The sequence below is a fragment of the Salvelinus fontinalis genome, unplaced genomic scaffold, assembly GCF_029448725.1.
Source record: "Salvelinus fontinalis isolate EN_2023a unplaced genomic scaffold, ASM2944872v1 scaffold_0073, whole genome shotgun sequence".
In the NCBI taxonomy this organism is placed as follows: domain Eukaryota; kingdom Metazoa; phylum Chordata; class Actinopteri; order Salmoniformes; family Salmonidae; genus Salvelinus; species Salvelinus fontinalis.
Genome location: NW_026600282.1, coordinates 68,836 through 89,863, shown reverse-complemented (window position 1 = coordinate 89,863; position 21,028 = coordinate 68,836). Strand labels below are relative to the sequence as shown.

General features: G+C 42.6%; 1 protein-coding gene and 1 pseudogene across 1 annotated transcript; both read left to right on the top strand.

Annotated features, from left to right (window-relative positions):
• Positions 1-6,154: 6,154 nt before the first annotated feature.
• Positions 6,155-7,073, top strand: LOC129842884 (olfactory receptor 10G4-like; annotated as a pseudogene).
• Positions 7,074-13,862: 6,789 nt separating this feature from the next.
• LOC129842883 (olfactory receptor 1361-like) lies at positions 13,863-19,003 on the top strand. The gene is made up of 6 exons (XM_055911580.1): positions 13,863-14,049; positions 15,140-15,192; positions 16,234-16,455; positions 16,668-16,784; positions 16,916-17,113; positions 18,745-19,003. Exons 1-6 carry the CDS (start codon positions 13,903-13,905, stop codon positions 19,001-19,003), a joined length of 996 nt encoding a protein of 331 aa, XP_055767555.1. The 5' UTR covers positions 13,863-13,902.
• The last annotated feature ends 2,025 nt before the right edge of the window (positions 19,004-21,028 follow it).

Genomic DNA, 21,028 nt, shown 5'->3' with positions numbered 1-21,028 from the left:
ACATATCCGCCACGCTGATCCTCAATACGGTGGCCCCTAAGGGGTGGTGCTCAGCCCCCTCCTGTACTACCTCTTCACTCATGACTGCAAGGCCAGGCACGACCCCAACACCATCATTAAGTTTGCTGATGACACAACAGTGGTAGGTCTGATCACCGACAACGATAAGACAGCAGATAGGGAGTGGGTCAGAGACCTGACCATGTGGTGCAAGGACAACAACCTCTCCCTCAACGTGATTAAGACAAAGTAGATGATTGAGGACCGAGCACGCATCCATTCTCATCGACGAGGCTGTAGTGGAGCAGGTTGAGAGCTTCAAGTTCCTTGGCGTCCACATCACCAACAAACTAACATAGTCCAAGCACACCAAGACAGTTGTGAAGAGGGCACGACAAAACCTATTCCCCCTCAGGAGACTGAAAAGATTTGGCATGGGTCCTCAGATCCACAAAAGGTTTTATATCTGCACCATTGAGAGCATCCTGATAGGATGCATCACTGCCTGGTATGGCAACTGCTCGGCATCCGACCGCAAGGCACTACAGAGGGTAGTGCGTACAGCCTAGTACATCACCGGGGCCAAACTTCCTGCCATCCAGGACCTCTATACCAGGCGATGTCAGAGGAAGGCCCTAAAAATTGTCAATGACTCCAGCCACCCTAGTCATAGACTGTTCTCTCTGCCAACGCACGGTAAGCGGTACCAGAGCGCCAAGTCTAGGTCCAAGAGGCTTCTAAACAGCTTCTATCCCCAAGCCATAAGACGACTGAACAGCTAATCATTTTGTTCATATTGTTCACCTAACACCTTTTTTTCCCTATTGATTAGAGCCTGTAAGTAAGCATTTCACTGTAATTCGGCGCACGTGACAAATAAACTTTGATTTGATTTGAAATGGCTACCCAGACTGATTCTATTGCCTGCCCCTACCCCTCTTCTACGCTGCTGCTACTCTCTGTTATTATCTTTGCATAGTCACTTTAAAAACTCTACCTACATGTACATATTACCTCAATTACCTGGACACCGGTGCCCTCGCACATTGATTCTGTACCAGTGCCCCCTGTATATCGCCCCGCTATTTTTATTTACTTTTGCTCTTTATAATTTGTTTTTCTTATCTCTTACTTTTTTTGTTGAATTTTCTTACACTGCATTGTTGGTTAAAAGGGCTTGTAAGTAAGCATTTCACTGTAAGGTCTACACCTGTTGTATTCAGCGCATGTGACAAATACAATTTCATTTGATTTGATAACTTTCAGGTGTAACAGTTTCATGTAGAATAAAACATCCTTCACATAATACTGTAGAAGTTGTGTTCTGATAATATAACAATGTACAAATATTATACCTTCCTGTATTGTTCCCCGTATAAGACAGGAGTTCCCTGACATGTTTGAAGATTACACAGACTCCTCCCTCTCTTGATAATTTCTTTAGATTCAATAATAACAAAGATGATAAAAAGTAACAGATGTGTCTTGAATGAATTTAATACTGAGGGAAACGTCCCTCCCTGTTCAGACATCAGAGGACTCCATTTCAAAAGCATCTCTTCAGTTCTCCATCTATTGACATTTGGAACATGTAACGGCTGTCTAAATCCTCCTCCTCGGATGAGGAGAAGGAGTAAGGGTCGGACCAAAACGCAGCGCTGAATGAAGACATAATGAATATTTATTAACGACAAGACGAACACGAAAAAACACTTGGAAAATACAAAACAACAAAACGACGTAGACAGACCTGAACTTGAGAACTTACATATACACGAAGAACGCACGAACAGGTACAGACTACACAATCGAACGAAAACACGAAAAAGTCCCGTGTGGTAGACACAGACACAGGAACAATCATCCACCAACAAACAGTGAGAACAGCCTACCTTAATATGGCTCTCAATCAGAGGAAACGTCAAACACCTGCCTCTAATTGAGAACCATATCAGGCAACACATTTAACCCAACATAGAAACACATAACATAGAATGCCCACCCCAACTCACGCCCTGACCAACTAAACGCATACAAAAACAAGGAAAACAGGTCAGGAACGTGACAGAACAACACAAATAAATAATCATCACATTTAATAGACAAATAGAAACAAATTGTAGTATATAAATACAAATAATTAAGAGAATCAAATTATTACACTATTACCCTATTGCTAACATAAAACACACAAATAAAACTATATCACACAAATACATAAATAGATAACACACTTATAAAAGAAGAGAACCTGATTATTACACTATTGCACTTCAAACATGAAACACACAAAATAAATTGCACAACTAATTGCATTACTAATTGCATTAGTACTGTACAAAGTTAGAGGTGCGCTATTTGATAGATTCCCCGGCTCCCACTACCTCGGGCTACCAGTATGGAGACCTGAGGTCAACATACCCCCGCCCCCTCCCCATCTCATACTTCTGAGTGGGAGACCTTCCCAGGCAGTAGCCTGCTTAGCTCACAAACTAGAATCAGGACGCCCACTCCGACAAGTTTAATTGACCCACAGTGAATTCCAGGACAGTATTTTGACTATTGACCAGATCCAATGTGACCAACCTAATTCCAGTGTCCTCCATTACTCTGAAGTGGGACTGTTGTTTGACCACTGCCTCAGCCTTCTGGCACAGTTGTCCTTCCGTTTAACTTCCCTTATGTTCTCATTGGCCTGGATGTCCTTCCGTTTCATTACCCTTATGTTCTCATTGACCTGGACTGAGATGATAAGTGGCTTTACACTCCCCTCATGTTCTCATTGGCCTGGACTGAGATGACCAGTGGCTTTTCACAATAGTGAATAAAAGGGGGGAGAAGGGACAGCCTTGTCTAGTCCTACATTTTCAGTAGTTTATTTTCAAGGGCTTTGCAGTAGACAGCATGCAAGGTAGTAACAAAAGTGCAGACTTGCATTGACATTGTTCTTGAGCCCTTTGACCCTAAAACGTCCTAACTCTCCCCAGCCTAAGCTGTCTACCTGTAAACACTCTTCTCAGGTGTATCAACATTATAATTGGCTCTCTGATGACTGCCTATTTGTTCACTCTGTACAGAGTGACATCAGATCCTATGAGAAGGTTGATGTCACAGTGTTGAACATATTACCAACCCACTAAATGTTGGGTCTTTTAGGGACAATGTAGAGAGATTAATAAACAGTATTTTGTCAAGATTCAGCAAATTTACATTTAGCAGTAATATTTAATTAGATTGCCTAAACCCATGGCTTTGGCCTGTTGCGTACACGAGTCTCTCTCTCTCTCTCTCCTAATGAGTGTACAGTAACAAGCTGTTTGATGGCAGAGCTGTATTCCCACCAGGTCTAGTGTCCCTGTCACTCTCCTCAGACGCAGGCTCAACAAACAGGTGTTCATCAGAGACCTAATTAGAGTGTTGGTAGACCTGGGAGGCTGAGTCATCACCTCACCTGTTTACAGGTAGCCATGCAGGTGACCATGGAACTGTTGTTAGCTACATCATGCTTCAGATGAAGTGGGGACCAATGTCTTTAGGCCACAATGTTAGGCCCAAATGTACAGTTGAAGTCGGAAGTTTACATACACCTAGGTTGGCATCATTAAATTGCGTTTTTCAACCACTCCACACCTTTCTTGTTAACAAACTATAGTTTTGGCAAGTCGGTTAGGACATCTACTTCGTGCATGACACAAGTAGTTTACCCAACAATTGTTTACATACAGACTCTTTCACTTATAATTCACTGTATCACAATTTCAGTTGGTCAGAAGTTAACATACACTAAGTTGACTGTGCCTTTAAACAGCTTGGAAAATTCCAGAAAATTATGTCTTGGCTTTAGAAGCTTCTGATAAGCTAATTGACATCATTTGAGGCAATTGGAGGTGTACCTGTGGATGTATTTCAAGGCCTACCTTCAAACTCAGTGCGTCTTTGCTTGACATCATGGGAAAATCAAAGGAAAATCAGCCAAGACCTCAGGTAAAAAATTGTAGACCTCCACAAGTCCTTGGTTCACCCTTGGAAGCAATTTCCAAATGCCTGAAGGTACCATGTTCATCTGTACAAACAATAGTACGCAAGTATAAACACCGTGGGACTATGCAGCTGTCATACCGCTCAGGAAGGAGACGCATTCTGTCTCCTAGAGATGAACGTACTTGTGCAAAAATTGCAAATCAATCCCAGAACAACAGCACAGTAAAACGACCTTGTGAAGATGCTGGAGGAAACGGGTACAAAATATCTATATCCACAGTAAACCGAGTCCTGTATCGACATAACCTGATAGGCCGCTCAGCAAGGAAGAAGCCACTGCTCCAAAACCGCCATAAAAAAGACAGACTACGGTTTGCAACTGCACATTGGAACGAAGATTGTACTTTTGAGAAATGTCCTCTGGTCTGATGAAACAAAAATACAAATGTTTTGCCATAATGACCATCGTTATGCTTGTAGGAAAAAGGGGGAGGCTTTCAAGCTGAAGAACATCATCCCAACTGTGAAGCACAGGGGTGGCAGCATCATATTGTGGGGGTGCTTTGCTGCAGTAGGGACTGGTGCGTGTCACAAAATAGATGGCATTATGAGGAAGGAAAATTATGTGGATATATTAAAGCAAAATCTCAAGACATCAGTCAAGAAGTTAAAGCTTGGCCGCAAATGGGTCTTCCAAATGGAACATTTGTGGGCAGAACTGGAAAAGCGTGTGCGAGCAAGGAGGCCTACAAACCTGACTCAGTTACACCACTTCTGTCAGGTGGAATGGGCCAAAATTCACCCAACTTATTGTGGGAAGCTTGTGGAAGGCTACCCGGGACGTTTGACCCAAGTTAAACAATTTAAAGGCAATGCTACCAAATACTAATTGATCGTATGTAAGATGTGATTCTAACTGACCTACGACAGGACATTTTTACTAGGATTAAATGTCAGTAATTGTGAAAAACTGAGTTTAAATGTATTTAGCTAAGGTGAATGTAAACTTTCCGACTTCAAATGTATGTTTTCACTTTTACCACTACCTTGAGATACATTACAATCTGATAGTTGTAGTTTTTTCTTGCAGTGTGAAGCAGGTGGGACCATCGAAGTTGTACCTCCTTGTGTGAATTGCCTGGGTATATCTAGAGATAGCGTATACATTGCATATCATCTACTGTATCTTCTTCCACATGGAGCCAGTTGGATGGATCAGTGGGACTATCAATTCAATGAGGAAGTGGTAATACTGCTCCCTGATGATGTTTATTAACCTTAATAAGAGAGGTGGGGATTCAGGGAAACCATTAGTCTAATAATTAGACCTCTGGACCTGGGGACTGTAGGTGTTTACACCCCCAGAGAAAACGTAGCTCCATAGCGTAGCATAGCATAGCATATCATAAATAGATTAAACCTGTGGTCTGAAAGTGTTTACACCCCAAAGAAAACATAGCTCCATAGCATAGCATAGCATCCAATGATTAAACCTGTGGTCTGAAAGTGTTTACACCCCAAAGAAAACATAGCTCCATAGCATAGCATAGCATCTAATGATTAAACCTGTGGTCTGTAGGTGTTTACTCCCCAGAGACACGAAACCAGTCACTTAAGGAGATGTTTTCAGATCCAGGCATCTAGGTCCACAGTACTGCTGGCCTTTTTTCTTTTTGGTGATTCACTAGTGAGTTATAGACAGTCATTCCCTGATTAGAGAGGAGAGATGAAAGCCAGCAGTGTTGCAGTCTGTGGTCTTATTGGCTGATGACTTTTGGATCTGGGCATTGACTATAAAGTGTGATGGTTTTGTTAAAGTATTCCTATGTCAAACTATATAGGTTTCCAAATAATGATATCCAAGACCAAAACTTAGGCCATGATTCAAAACCAATTGGCTGTCTCCTCCCAGTGGGTCCTGACCTATAATTTGGGAAATAACTCCCCCTCCTTTTCACCACGTGGTTTGGTCACCTAATGTATAAGTGCTGACAGAGTCACAGTGTCACAGTATCCAGCCTAGGGTTTTTGGAGTTCTGTCTACTCAGCCAGCTTCAATGGAGGGATTTGATCGTGCGACTTGTGTCACCATTTGTTAGTGTCTTAGTTTAACTATAGAGTTGTTGTGTTCATATATCATCTTTATATCTGTGTAGGCTGATGCTTGTGTAGGATGTCTTCAGTGAATTTCACGGGGAAGAATGTGGAGGAGTTTACCATCACAGGTTTCGACCACCACTCACACCAGAAGCTCTTGGGCTTCCTCATCTTCATCACCTATTTCCTTGTGCTTCTGGGAAGCGGCACCAACATCTGCATCATCGTGACGGACAGACGGCTGCACACGCCCATGTACCTCCTCATCTGTAACCTGGCCGTGGTGGACATCATGTTCACCACCAGCACCAGCACCAACATGATCTCTGTCCTGCTGGCCGAGGTCAAAACCATCTCCTACTATTCCTGCATATCAAGCATACCACCTGGGTGACATCGAAGAGTTTCTGTCCCTGTCTCTGATGGCTTTGGACCGAACCATCGCTATCAGCACCCCTCTTAGGTACCACAGCATCCTGACTAACCCACGGCTCTTCCTGTTGATCACAGCTACCTGGCTGATAGGGTTAGGGGTCATGGGGGTAGTAGCAGCTCAGGCAGACAGTCTTCCATACTGCCAGCCCATCATTAGATATGTGTTCTGTGACTATCCTGCTATGGTCAGAGCCGCCTGTGTCAACCCTGAACCCTATTGGATGCTTCCCACCATCCTGGGTCTGTGGTTGATTGGTGCACAGTTCATATTCATTCTGCTGTCATACGTGAATCTGATCTACACAGTACTGAGACTGCCTAACAACGAGAGCAGGGTACAGGTGTTTAATACCTGTATTTGTCACGCTCCCAAGTAAGTCTCTGTGTTGTTGACGAGGATAGGGGTGAGGCTGAATCTGACGGAGCGTAATGCTTTACTGATTATGGGCACGCTGTTACCTTCTCTGATCAACCCTACAGTCTACTGTCTAAAGACCAAAGAGATTAGAAAGAGATTGGTTCAGATACTGTCTAGAAAAAGAACTGCAGTGATGAAATGAGGTAGTGAAAAGTATAATTTTTGTGACTTGGATTCAAATCAGAAACTGCACTAATGTGTGTTTAAAGGTTTTAAAGGTAATTTCCAATTCAGCTCACATCAGCAGCGTTTACGTTGCCTTTAAGAGTTGCGTTGTCTACAAGCAAGATCAGATTGGATTTCTGTTGAATAACCAAAGTCCACGGTTTAAATAGTTCCGACTTCTTCTGTTAGCACTTCACATTACTACACCTGTATATTGTGCTGTATCTATTGTATCTAAATGGTTTTATTACATTGAATATTCTACTTAAGTATTTTATTGTTGTTGCATTGTCGAGAGTTAACTGCAAGATAGAATTTGATTGTACTGTGTACATAACATGTGTCCTGTTCAGAAGACAAATAAACTTGATTTGAATTATATAACCCTTAAATATATATTTTTTAATTTATTTAACCTTTATTTAACTAGGCAAGTCTGTTAAGAACAAATTCTTAATTAGAATGACGGCCTACCCCGGCCAAATCCGGACAACGCTGGGCCAATTGTGTTGGGCACAATTAAACAAACACCCAATTGTCTAAACACAGATAAAGATTGGACGAGGATGAAAATTGGACAAGGATGAAGCCCTCTCGGAATACATTTTACTTTTTCTTATTTCACGCCAAAGATTGATCTGGATCTTATTCTTTCTTATGCCTACTAGGCCAGGATCATAGCCCAAAGCACACCATGAAGAGACTGTCAATAGTACTAGTGGAGACATGGTATTCAGCGATAGTTTAGTCATCAGAACGACTGTATGTAAGGTATATCGAGACTTCTTTATGGCATCGCCATCTAGAATTTATTTTGGGGTTTTATTCTGAAAGTACCCTTCCCATCCTCACCTGCTCATAAGAAGAGATGCACGTGAGAGATGTTTTGCGTTCCTAGGAAACTATGTAGTATTTTGTTTTTTTATGTGTTATTTCTTACATTGGTACCCCAGGTAATCTTAGGTTTCATTACATACTGTCGGGAGGAACTACTGAATATAAGAGCAACGTCAACTCACCATCGTTACAACCAGGAATATGACTCTCCCGAAGTGGATCCTGTGTTTTGCCTTCCACCCAGTACAATGGATCTGATCCCAGCCGGCGACCCTAAACAACGATGCCGTAAAAGGGGCAAACGAAGCGGTCTTCTGGTCAGGCTTCGGAGACGGGCTCATCGCGCTCCACTCCCTAGCATACTACTCGCCAATGTCCAGTCTCTTGACAACAAGGTTGATGAAATCCGAGCAAGGGTAACATTCCAGAGAGACATCAGAGACTGTAAGGTTCTTTGCTTCACGGAAACATGGCTCACTCAAGAGACGCTAACGGAGTCGGTGCAGCCAGCTGGTTTCTTCACACATCGCGCTGACAGAAACAAACATCTTTCTGTTAAGAAGAGGGGCGGGGGTGTATGCCTTATGATTAACGAGATGTGGTGTGATCATAACAACATACAGGAACTCAAGTCATTCTCTTCACCTGAGTCCCGGGTGGCGCAGTGGTCTAGGGCACTGCATCGCAGTGCTAGCTGCGCCACCAGAGTCTCTGGGTTCGCGCCCAGGCGGGGCTGGGTTCGCGCCCAGGCTCTGTCGCAGCCGGCTGCAACCGGGAGGTCCGTGGGGCGACGCACAATTGGCATAGCGTCGTCCGGGATAGGGAGGGTTTGGCCGGTAGGGATATCCTTGTCTCAGTATGTAAAAATGTAATAAAATGTATGCACTCTACTGTAAGTCGCTCTGGATAAGAACGTCTGCTAAATGACTACAATGTAAAAAAAAAAAAGTAAATTTAGAATTCCTCACAATCAAATGTCGACTGCATTATCTACCAAGGGAATTCTCTTTGATTATAATCACAGCCGTATATATTCCCCCCCCCCAAGCAGACACATCGATGGCCCTGAACGAACTTTATCTGACTCTTTGTAAACTGGAAACCACACACCCTGAGGCTGCATTCATCGTAGCTGGGGATTTTAACAAGGCTAATTTGAAAACAAAACTCCCTAAATTCTATCAGCATATCGATTGTGCTACCAGGGCTGGTAAAACCTTGGATCATTGTTATACTAACTTCCGCGATGCATATAAGGCCCTCCCCCGCCCTCCTTTCGGAAAAGCTGACCACGACTCCATTTTGTTGCTTCCAACCTACAAACAGAAACTAAAACAGCAAGCTCCCGCGCTCAGGTCTGTTCAACGCTGGTCCGACCAATCTGATTCCACTCTTCAAGACTGCTTCGATCACGTGGATTGGGATATGTTCCGCATTGCGTCCAACAACAACATTGACGAATACGCTGATTCGGTGAGCGAGTTCATTAGAAAGTGCATTGACGATGTCGTACCCACAGCAACGATTAAAACATTCCCAAACCAGAAACCGTGCATTGATGGCAGCATTCGCGTGAAACTGAAAGCGCGAACCACTGCTTTTAACCAGGGCAAGGTGACCGGAAACATGACCGAATACAAACAGTGTAGCTATTCCCTCCGCAAGGCAATCAAACAAGCTAAGTGCCAGTATAGAGACAAAGTAGAGTCGCAAATCAACAGCTCAGACACAAGAGGTATGTGGCAGGGTCTACAGTCAATCACGGATTACAAAAAGAAAACCAGCCCCGTCGCGGACCAGGATGTCTTGCTCCCAGACAGACTAAATAACTTTTTTGCTCGCTTTGAGGACAATACAGTGCCACTGACACGGCCCGCTACCAAAATCTGCGGGCTCTCCTTCACTGCAGGCGAGGTGAGTAAAACATTTAAATGTGTTAACCCTCGCAAGGCTGCAGGCCCAGACGGCATTCCTAGCCGCGTCCTTAAAGCATGCGCAGACCAGCTGGCTGGTGTGTTTAAGGACATATTCAATCAATCCTTATCCCAGTCTGCTGTTCCCACATGCTTCAAGAGGGCCACCATTGTTCCTGTTCCCAAGAAACCTAAGGTAACTGAGCTAAACGACTACCGCCCCGTAGCACTCACTTCCGTCATCATGAAGTGCTTTGAGAGACTAGTTAAGGACCATATCACCTCCACTCTACCTGACACCCTAGACCCACTCCAATTTGCTCACCGACCCAATAGGTCCACAGACGACGCAATCACAACCACACTGCACACTGCCCTAACCCATCTGGACAAGAGGAATACCTATGTGAGAATGCTGTTCATCGACTACAGCTCAGCATTTAACACCATAGTACCCTCCAAACTCGTCATCAAGCTCGAGACCCTGGGTCTCGACCCTGCCCTGTGCAACTGGGTCCTGGACTTCCTGACGGGCCGCCCCCAGGTGGTGAGGGTAGGTAACAACATCTCCACCCCGCTGATCCTCAACACTGTGGGGCCCCACAAGGGTGCGTTCTGAGCCCTCTCCTGTACTCCCTGTTCACCCACGACTGCGTGGCCATGCACGCCTCCAACTCAATCATCAAGTTTGCGGACGACACTACAGTGGTAGGCTTGATTACCAACAACGACGAGACGGCCTACAGGGAGGAGGTGAGGGCCCTCGGAGTGTGGTGTCAGGAAAATAACCTCACACTCAACATCAACAAAACAAAGGAGATGATTGTGGACTTCAGGAAACAGCAGAGGGAGCACCCCCCTATCCACATCGACGGGACAGTAGTGGAGAAGGTGGAAAGTTTTAAGTTCCTCGGTGTACACATCACGGACAAACTGAATTGGTCCACCCACACAGACAGCGTTGTGAAGAAGGCACAGTAGCGCCTCTTCAACCTCAGGAGGCTGAAGAAATTCGGCTTGTCACCAAAAGCACTCACAAACTTCTACAGATGCACAATCGAGAGCATCCTGTCGGGCTGTATCACCGCCTGGTACGGCAACTGCTCCGCCCACAACCGTAACGCTCTCCAGAGGGTAGTGAGGTCTGCACAACGCATCACCGGGGGCAAACTACCTGCCCTCCAGGACACCTACACCACCCGTTGTCACAGGAAGGCCATAAAGATCATCAAGGACAACAACCACCCGAGCCACTGCCTGTTCACCCCGCTATCATCCAGAAGGCGAGGTCAGTACAGGTGCATCAAAGCAGGGGCCGAGAGACTGAAAAACAGCTTCTATCTCAAGGCCATCAGACTGTTAAACAGCCACCACTAACATTTAGTGGCCGCTGCCAACATACTGACTCAACTCCAGCCACTTTAATAATGTGAATTGATGGAAATTATGTAAAAATGTATCACTCGCCACTTTAAACAATGCCACTTAATATAATGTTTACATACCCTACACTACTCATCTCATATGTATATGTATATACTGTACTCTATATCATCTACTGCATCTTGCCATCTTTATGTAATACATGTATCACTAGCCACTTTAAACTATGCCACTTTATGTTTATATACCCTACATTACTCATCTCATATGTATATACTGTACTCTATACCATCTACTGCATCTTGCCTATGCCGTTCTGTACCATCACTCATTCATATATCTTTATGTACATATTCTTTATCCCTTTACACTTGTGTGTTTAAGGTAGTAGTTGTGGAATTGTTAGGTTAGATTACTTGTTGGTTATTACTGCATTGTCGGAATTAGAAGCACAAGCATTTCGCTACACTCGCATTAACATCTGCTAACCATGTGTATGTGACAAATAAAATTTGATTTGATTTGACAGAGAAGTGAAGTGATGGAGATAACCTGTTGTTGGGCAACTAAAGTTGGTGCTGCTGCTCGTTGGGAAGGATTTATCTATAGAAAAGAGCTTGATTGTAACCTGACTCTTAATCAATGAATCCACAGGCCCTCTGAATAAAGTGATATAATAATGAAGTCAAGAAATTATAGCTATACTCTGCTACACAGCTTTGGTAGGTCACAATCCCCACCAATCCCCACCATTAACAAATACACCATGACAGCGCAATACACAAGGGGTGGAACAGTGGTAATGGTACCCACAGGACAAACAGAATAATATTAGTCTGAGGAGAGATTAAATAGCATTAATACAAACAAAAAAAATTCTAAACACACCTTTACTTTACAAAGTTAAACAGATGTATTTTTTTCTTCATAATAAGCAGGAATAATATTCTTAGATCAGAATGACAGCAGACTGTACTTCTATCCAAAAAAAAGGGGACATCTGATTTATCTGTGTAGATATTACAATTTGTTGCGGCAATTTGGTGCGGTTAATGTCTATTCCCATTGTGTCATCGTCATCACCCATAAGAACCATTATTATCACCTCACTCTGGCTAACATTAGCTAGTTGTCGATGTACATAGACAATTGAGGGAGAGAGAGCCTACCTCTTCATGGTTGTTTGATATTGGAGTGTAAAGTTCTCAAATGTAAAATGAGAAACTGCATTTAATTAACTGAGAAAAGTGTGTTGTAACTGCTCCCAAATAAAGAATAATATATATTGCTACCAGCACCAATACTATAGATAGATAGAGGTCTGGAAATCATCCTCTATGATACTACAGATAGATAGAGGTTTAGTTATCATCCTCTATGATACTACAGATAGATAGAGGTCTGGAAATCATCCTATATGATACTACAGATAGATAGAGGTTTAGTTATCATCCTCTATGATACTACAGATAGATAGAGATCTGGAAATCATCCTCTATGATACTACAGATAGATAGAGGTTTAGTTATCATCCTCTATGATACTATAGATAGATAGAGGTCTAGAAATCATCCTATATGATACTACAGATAGATAGAGGTTTAGTTATCATCCTTTATGATACTACAAAAAAATCTGTAGTAAAGTAAAAGTAAAGTACAGATACCTCCAAAAATGACTTAATTAGCACCTTAAAGTAGATTCACTTAAGTACTTTACACCACTGTCATTAGCTCAATTCATTAGCTCAACTGGATGAGAGTGTCTGATATATTATTCAAATTACTACAATTACCAAAACGTAAAAAATATAACTGATGGAATCTGAATGGCCAAATTTCTCCTTTCTTTCTCTCTCATTTCTCCTCTCTTTCTCTCTCATTTCTCCTCTCTTTCTCTCTGCTTTCTCCTCCTTCTCTCTCCTCCTTCGTCTCTCTATCCTCCTCTTTCTATCGCCTTCCTCCTCTCTCTTCTCAGCCTGTGTGGTTGGTAGTTCCAGAAGGGCATTGAGTTGTGTCCTATGACAACCACACAACAACAACAGCAGCAAGGGTATTCATCTCTGACAGGTCTAATTCACTCAATCAAGGTATGTAATACACAAGTACGGTGGCCCACAGGGGACATCCTACTACAGATTCACAATGAGGATGCAGGTATAACAGTGGAGGTGGACTCAGAGCAGCACCACAAATTGGTCTTCAGTCCAACACACATCACCAGACTACTGAAGAGAGACAGTTGGATCCAGTCTGTGGTAAGACCAGGTAAGACTTAGTTTACGCAGTATGTAGTTGTACCATGTTAGACTATACAGTATGTGGGTTCAACAGGTAAGAGTTATTCTAATGGAGGGAACGTGAAACCAATATCAGCTTTACAGTGCTATTCCTTGGATATTCATTAGAATTGTTTAACTGTGTCTGAGGTAAAATTTCAAATGGATTCTATTTTATACTTTGTTGTCAGTTAAAAGAATTCTATTCTTATTTAAAAAAATATATAATTACATAAGAAATAGACAATTGAACTTGGATATTTGCCTTTGTCCTGCTGATGTTTCACTCATTGCAATGTCTCAACAGGTGAATAAAAAAACAGTAATGTATTTATTTTATATTTCCACAGATTATTACGAGCCAGGAGGAATCACTGATTTTGCCACCAGTCAGGATGAGTTACCTGACCTCTGACCCTAACCAGACAGAGAACATTGACACCATTATCCGACCCCCTTACTTCTTCATCAGTGGTTTCATTGACATCCCCCACATGAAGTACTATTACATCTTCCTCTGCTTCGTATACATCATCGCCCTGGTTAGTCCATAGCCCTGGTCTATGCTGTTACAAACTAGCTGTGATCCAGGCTGTTACTAACTAGCTGTGATCCAGGCTGTTACCAACTAGCTCTGATCCATGCGGTTACAAACTAGATGTGATCCAGTCTGTTACAAACTAGCTCTGGTCTACCCTGTTACAAACTAGCTCTCGTCCAGGCTGTTACAAACTAGCTCTCAACCAGGTTGTTACAAACCAGCTCTGGTCCATGCTGTTACAAACTAGCTCTAGTCCAGGCTGTTGCAAACCAGCTCTGGTCCATGCTGTTACAAACTAGCTGTGGTCCAGGGTGTTACTAACTAGCTCTGGTCCATGCTGTTACTAACTAGCTGTGGTCCAGGCTGTTACAAACTAGTTCAAGTCCAGGCTGTTACTAACTAGCTCTGGTCCAGGCTGTTACTAACTAGCTGTGGTCCATGCTGTTACTAACTAGCTGTGGTCCAGGCTGTTACAAACTAGTTCAAGTCCAGGCTGTTACTAACTAGCTCTGGTCCAGGCTGTTACTAACTAGCTGTGGTCCATGGTGTTACTAACTAGCTGTGGTCCAGGCTGTTACAAACTAGTTCAAGTCCAGGCTGTTACAAACTAGCTCTGGTCCAGGGCGTTACAAACTAGCTGTGGTCCATGCTGTTACTAACTAGCTGTGGTCCAGGCTGTTACAAACTAGTTCAAGTCCAGGCTGTTACTAACTAGCTCTGGTCCAGGCTGTTACTAACTAGCTGTAGTCCACACTGTTACTAGCTAGTTGTGGTCCAGGGTGTTACGTACGGCCAGGGTCAGCTAGTTGAGCCTGTAAGTAAGCATTTCATTGTAAGGTCTACACCTGTTTTTTTCGACACACGTGACAAATAAACAATGATTTGATTTGATCCACTCTATTAACTAGAAAAGGTTTCACTTTCCTATCGAAAGCACATCTTTTTTGAACTTAAGAAAACCTGATATGGTGTAGGATCATTTCAGCTGGGGGCCTGTAGCACCACCCATAGTCAACGGCAAAATGAATTTACCTGTATAAACATTTTGGGTTATGGTTTCTCCTGTGTGTGTGTGTGTGTATTGGGTCTAGATGGGCAACACCTTTGTCATGATGGTTATCTACATGGACAGCAGTCTCCACAGGTAATCAGTCCTCTTTAATCTCAGTGGTAATAATACAGCATAATTCTACCTTTATTGGCCTATATTTGTGCAGTCCCAGAACCCAACCAGATGAACCACAACAGACACAACACAAGCTGAAGCAGCACAGGGCTCTGACTGCTAGTTAACTCCTTTTAGATTCCCCTCATCAGCTCTGGATTTCAACTGTATCCCTGATTACCGGCAATGCCTCTCAATAAGGCTTCTGAATGAAAACCACCATTAGGACCAGCTGGATGGTCTATAGTTGATTCTGGATGAAATCCACCATTAGGACCAGCTGGATGGTCTATAGTTGATTCTGAATGAAAACCACCATTAGGACCAGCTGGATGGTCTATAGTTGATTCTGAATGAAAACCACCATTAGGACCAGCTGGATGGTCTATAGTTGATTCTGAATGAAAACCACCATTAGGACCAGCTGGATGGTCTATAGTTGATTCTGAATGAAAACCACCATTAGGTCCAGCTGGATGGTCTATAGTTGATTCTGAATGAAATCCACCATTAGGACCAGCTGGATGGTCTATAGTTGATTCTGAATGAAAACCACCATTAGGACCAGCTGGATGGTCTATAGTTGATTCTGAATGAAAACCACCATTAGGTCCAGCTGGATGGTCTATAGTTGATTCTGAATGAAAACCACCATTAGGACCAGCTGGATGGTCTATAGTTGATTCTGAATGAAAACCACCATTAGGTCCAGCTGGATGTTCTGTAGTTGATTCTGAATGAAAACCACCATTAGGACCAGCTGGATGGTCTATAGTTGATTCTGAATGAAAACCACCATTAGGACCAGCTGGATGGTCTATAGTTGATTCTGAATGAAAACCACCATTAGGTCCAGCTGGATGTTCTGTAGTTGATACACATTACAGATGACAGTGTAAAGATGTTTAGGATCTGCACTTTTTGTCTACTGACTGATTATATTTACCTTCTCTGTAATTGTCTATTGCACATACAAACATTTTCCCATGGAGATAATCAAGTCAGGATCTTACCTTACAGCCCCAAGTACATTGCTGTGTTCAACCTGGCCTTCACAGACGTGTGTGGCAGCACTGCCATGGTCCCCAAGGTCCTGGATATGTTCCTGTTCAGCAGACAGCTCATCTCCTACAACCAGTGCCTCACTAGCCTCTTCTTCATCTTCCTCTTCCTCAACATGCAGTCCTTCAACCTCACCATCCTCTCCTATGACAGACTGGTGGCCATCTGCTACCCACTCAGGTCTCAGATAATACATAAAACCAAATTGTTTAATAAAATACAATTTAAAATACAACATAAAATACAAAATACAAAAAATACAATTTAAAAGGCCTTCATAATTGCCCCTTGTGTGATAATAATGTATCTGCTTTCACTGACAATTCAACCTGATATATGAATACACTCCATCTAAAGTCCTTGTTAACAGCTTCTTTCCGCTGTCCATGTAGGTACCATATGATGGTGACTCACAGGTCCATGTTCCAGCTGACGGGTGCTGCCTGGGTATTTGCTGTGTTCCTGGTGTTGCTGGCTGTGTGCCTCATCACCCGACTCTCCTTCTGCCGGTAGGTGGCTGAGGAGGTGAACCTGTTGCCGAAAGGTTACCGGTTTGAATCCCGGGCCGGGTGCTGGGGGAAAAATAAGTTAGCAGTTGATCACTGTAATATGTGAACAATGAAGATGTATTGTATTGTAGGTCTCTGGTGATCAACAGCTACTTCTGTGACCACGGTCCCCTGTTCCGTCTGGCGGCCCCCTGTTCTGATGTGGTCCCTAACATAGTAATATCATATCTCAACCCCAGTATAATGCTCTATTTCCCCATGGTCTTCATCGTATCATCATACATCTGTATCACACACGCTCTGTTCACCATCACACTGCCACAGGAAAGGTGAGAAGTCATACTGATCAGAGTCAGAGATTTTGCCAGATATAAATGTATATTTTGTTTATAAATATAAATATATAGCTCTTTTTCTGCTGCCTCAGACCTACACTATATGACCAAAAGTATGAGGACACCTGCTCATTGAACATCTCATTCCAAAATCATGGCCATTAATATGGAGTTGGTCCCCCCGTTGCTGCTATAACAGCCTCCACTCTTATGTGAAGGCTTTCCACTAGATGTTGGAACATTGCTGCAGGGACTTGCTTTCATTCAGCCACAAGAGCATTAGTGAGGTCGGGGACTGATGTTGGGCGATTAGGCCCGGCTTGCAGTCGGTGTTCCATTTCATCCCAAAGTTGTTTGATGGGTTTGACGTCAGTGCTCTGTGCATTGTCATGCTGAAATAGAAAAGGGCCTTCCACAAACTGTTATCACAAAGTTGGAAGCACAGAATCGATTAGAATGCCATTGTATGCTGTGGTGTTAAGATTTCCCTTCACTGGAACTAAGGGGCCGAGTCCGAACCATGAAAAACAGCTCCAGACCATTATTCCTACTCCACCAAACTTTACAGTTGGCTCTATAAATTTGGGCAGGTAGTGTTCTCCTGGCATCTGCCAAACCCAGATTCATCCGTCGGACTGCCAGATGGTGAAGTGTGATTCATCACTCCAGAGAACGCGTTTCCACTGTTCCAGAGTCTAATGGCAGCGAGCTTTACACCACTCTAGCTGACGCTTGGCCTTGCGCATGGTGATCTTCGTCTTGTGTGCGGATGCTCTGCCATTGAAATCCATTTCATGAAGCTCCTGACGAACAGTTCTTGTGCTGACGTTGCTTCCAGAGGCAGTTTGAAACTATGTAGCGTGTGTTGAAACCGAGGACAGACAATTTTTACGGGCTACAGGCTTCAGCATTCGGCTGTGCCGTTCTGTGACATTGTGTGGCCTTCCACTTCGCGGCTGAGTCGTTGTTGCTCCTAGACGTTTCCACCTCACATTAACAGCACTTGAAACTATGTAGCGTGTGTTGAAACCGAGGACAGACAATTTTTACGGGCTACAGGCTTCAGGCTTCAGCAATGTTAATCTGAAGTGGAAACGTCTAGATTCAACAACGACTCAGCCGCGAAGTGGAAGGCCACACAATGTCAGGTGGCATCCTATGGCAGTACGAACTGACTTGTTGGAAAGGTGGCATCCTATGGCAGTACTATATTGGAAGTCACTGATCTCCTCAGTAAGGCCATTCTACTGCTGCCAATGCATGTTAATGGAGATTGCATGACTGTTTGCTCGATTTTATACACCTGTCAACAAACAACGGGTGAGGCTGAAATAGCCGAATCCACTCATTTGAATGGGTGTCCACATACTTTTGTATATACTGTACAGTGTATGTTGTTAGAGTGATGGACTTGTTATGGTGATAAAGGTAAATATTGAGAATGTAATGAACTGCATAGATGATGACTCACCGTACTGACACTTCTCTCCTTCTCTCTCTCCCTCTCTCTCCATTTTCCTCCGTCTCTCTCTCTCCATCTGTCATTCTCCCTCTTTCTCCCTCTCTCTTTCTTTTTCTCCATCTCTCTCTCCTTCCCTCTCTCTCTCTCTTTCTCCCTCTCACAGAGTCAGAGCCTTGAAGACGTGTACCTCACACCTGATACTCGTAGCCATATTCTACCTGCCTATTAATTTCACCTACCTCCTTCACCCAATCATACCAACCAACGCACGGATCATCAACCTCTCCCTGACTTTGGTGCTGCCACCCATGCTAAACCCCATCATATATGTTCTGCAGACAGAGGAGTTTAAGGAATCGGTCAAGAAGCTGCTTAGTAAAAGAGGAGCCCAGAGAGCTGTGATGCCGATCCAATCAACATGAAGTTTTACTATTTATTTATATCTCTATTTGACTTGTTTTTGATTGATATTCTGTGTAAGATATATTGTATCTGCCATAGTGAATAAATGTTGTTATGTATATATATATATTTTTAGAAATATTTAACTTTCACACATTAACAAGTCCAATACAGCATATGAAAGATGAAAGATAAACATCTGGTGAATCCAGCCAACATGTCCAATTTTTAAAATGTTTTACTGCGATAACACCACATATATTTATGTTAGCTCACCACCAAATACAAAAAAGGACAGACATTTTTCACAGCACAGGTAGCATGCACAAAGCCAACCTAACTAACCAAGAACCAACCAAACTAACCAAGAAACAACTTAATCAGATGACAGTCTTATAACATGTTATACAATAAATCTATGTTTTGTTCGAAAAATGTGCATATTTGAGGTATAAATCAGTTTTACATTGCAGCTACCATCACAGCTACCGTCACAAATAGGACCGAAGCAGCCAGAGTAATTACAGACACCAACATCAACTACCTAAATACTCATCATAAAACATTTCTGAAAAATCGATGGTGTATAGCAAATTAAAGACAAACATCTTGTGAATCCAGCCAATATTTCCGATTTTTTAAGTGTTTTACAGCAAAAACACAATATAGCATTATATTAGCTTACTACAATAGCCTACCACACTACCGCATTCATTCATCAAGGCACGTTAGCGATAGCAATAGGCGCATTAGCGATAGCGAATAAACCAGCAAAAGATATATAATTTTTGACTAACCTTGATAAGCTTCATCAGATAACAGTCCTATAACATCAGGTTATACATACACTTATGTTTTGTTCGAAAATATGCATATTTAGAGCTGAAATCAGTGGTTATACATTGTGCTAACGTAGCATCTTTTTCCCAGAATGTGCGGATATTTTTATGGCACTCAACTATTCTGACCAAATAACTATACATAAACGGTACTAAAAAATACATGTTGTATAGGAAATGATAGATACACTAGTTCTTAATGAAATCGCCGTGTTAGAATTCTAAAAATAACTTCATTACGACATCCAGCTTAGGTATAGCGAGAGAGTACCCAAAATCAAATGACTATTTCACATGTTCGACAGATATATGAAATAGCATCATAAAATGGGTCCTACTTTTGACGATCTTTCATCAGAATGTTGTACAAGGGGTCCTTTGTCGGGAACAATCGTTGTTTGGATTTAGAATGTCCTCTTCTCCAGTCAATTAGCACGGAAAGCTAGCAAAGTAGCGCAAAGCTCTCCTTCCTGAACAAAGGCACACAACGCAACACGCCTAACGTCCCGAATAAATTTCAATAATCTAATAAAACTATATTGAAAAAACATACTTTACGATGATATTGTCACACGTATCAAATAAAATCAAAGCCGGAGATATTAGTCGTCTATAACGACAGCTGTACAGAAGGCAAAACCAGGTCCCTTCACGCTCTCTCCAGGAAACAGGAAACTGGTGACACGTCGACCCCAGATCAAGTTACACACTCCATTTCTTCTCTCACTGCCTGTCGACATCTAGTGGAAGACGTATGAAGTGCATGTATACTGATATATATCAAGGACATTTATAGGCAGGCCCTAGAACAGAGCATTGATTTCAGATTTTCCACTTCCTGTCAGGAAGTTTGCTGCAAAATGAGTTCTGTTTCACTCACAGATATAATTCAAACGGTTTTAGAAACTAGAGAGTGTTTTCTATCCAACAGTAATAATAATATGCATATTGTACGAGCAAGAATTGAGTACGAGGCCGTTTAATTTGGGCACGATTTTTTCCCAAAGTGAAAATAGCGCCCCCTATCCCAAAGTTTTAATCAAGCAGAATTCACTCGCTGAATCTTGCATCTGCATCCAAAAGAAAATAAAACATTTGTAGAGCACATATGTTCTGCGAATCGTCGCCTCTTTCTCTCATAGTGCATCAAAATGATTTTTGAACACAAAAATTAGTACAGCCTTTCCTTATTATACATAACATATT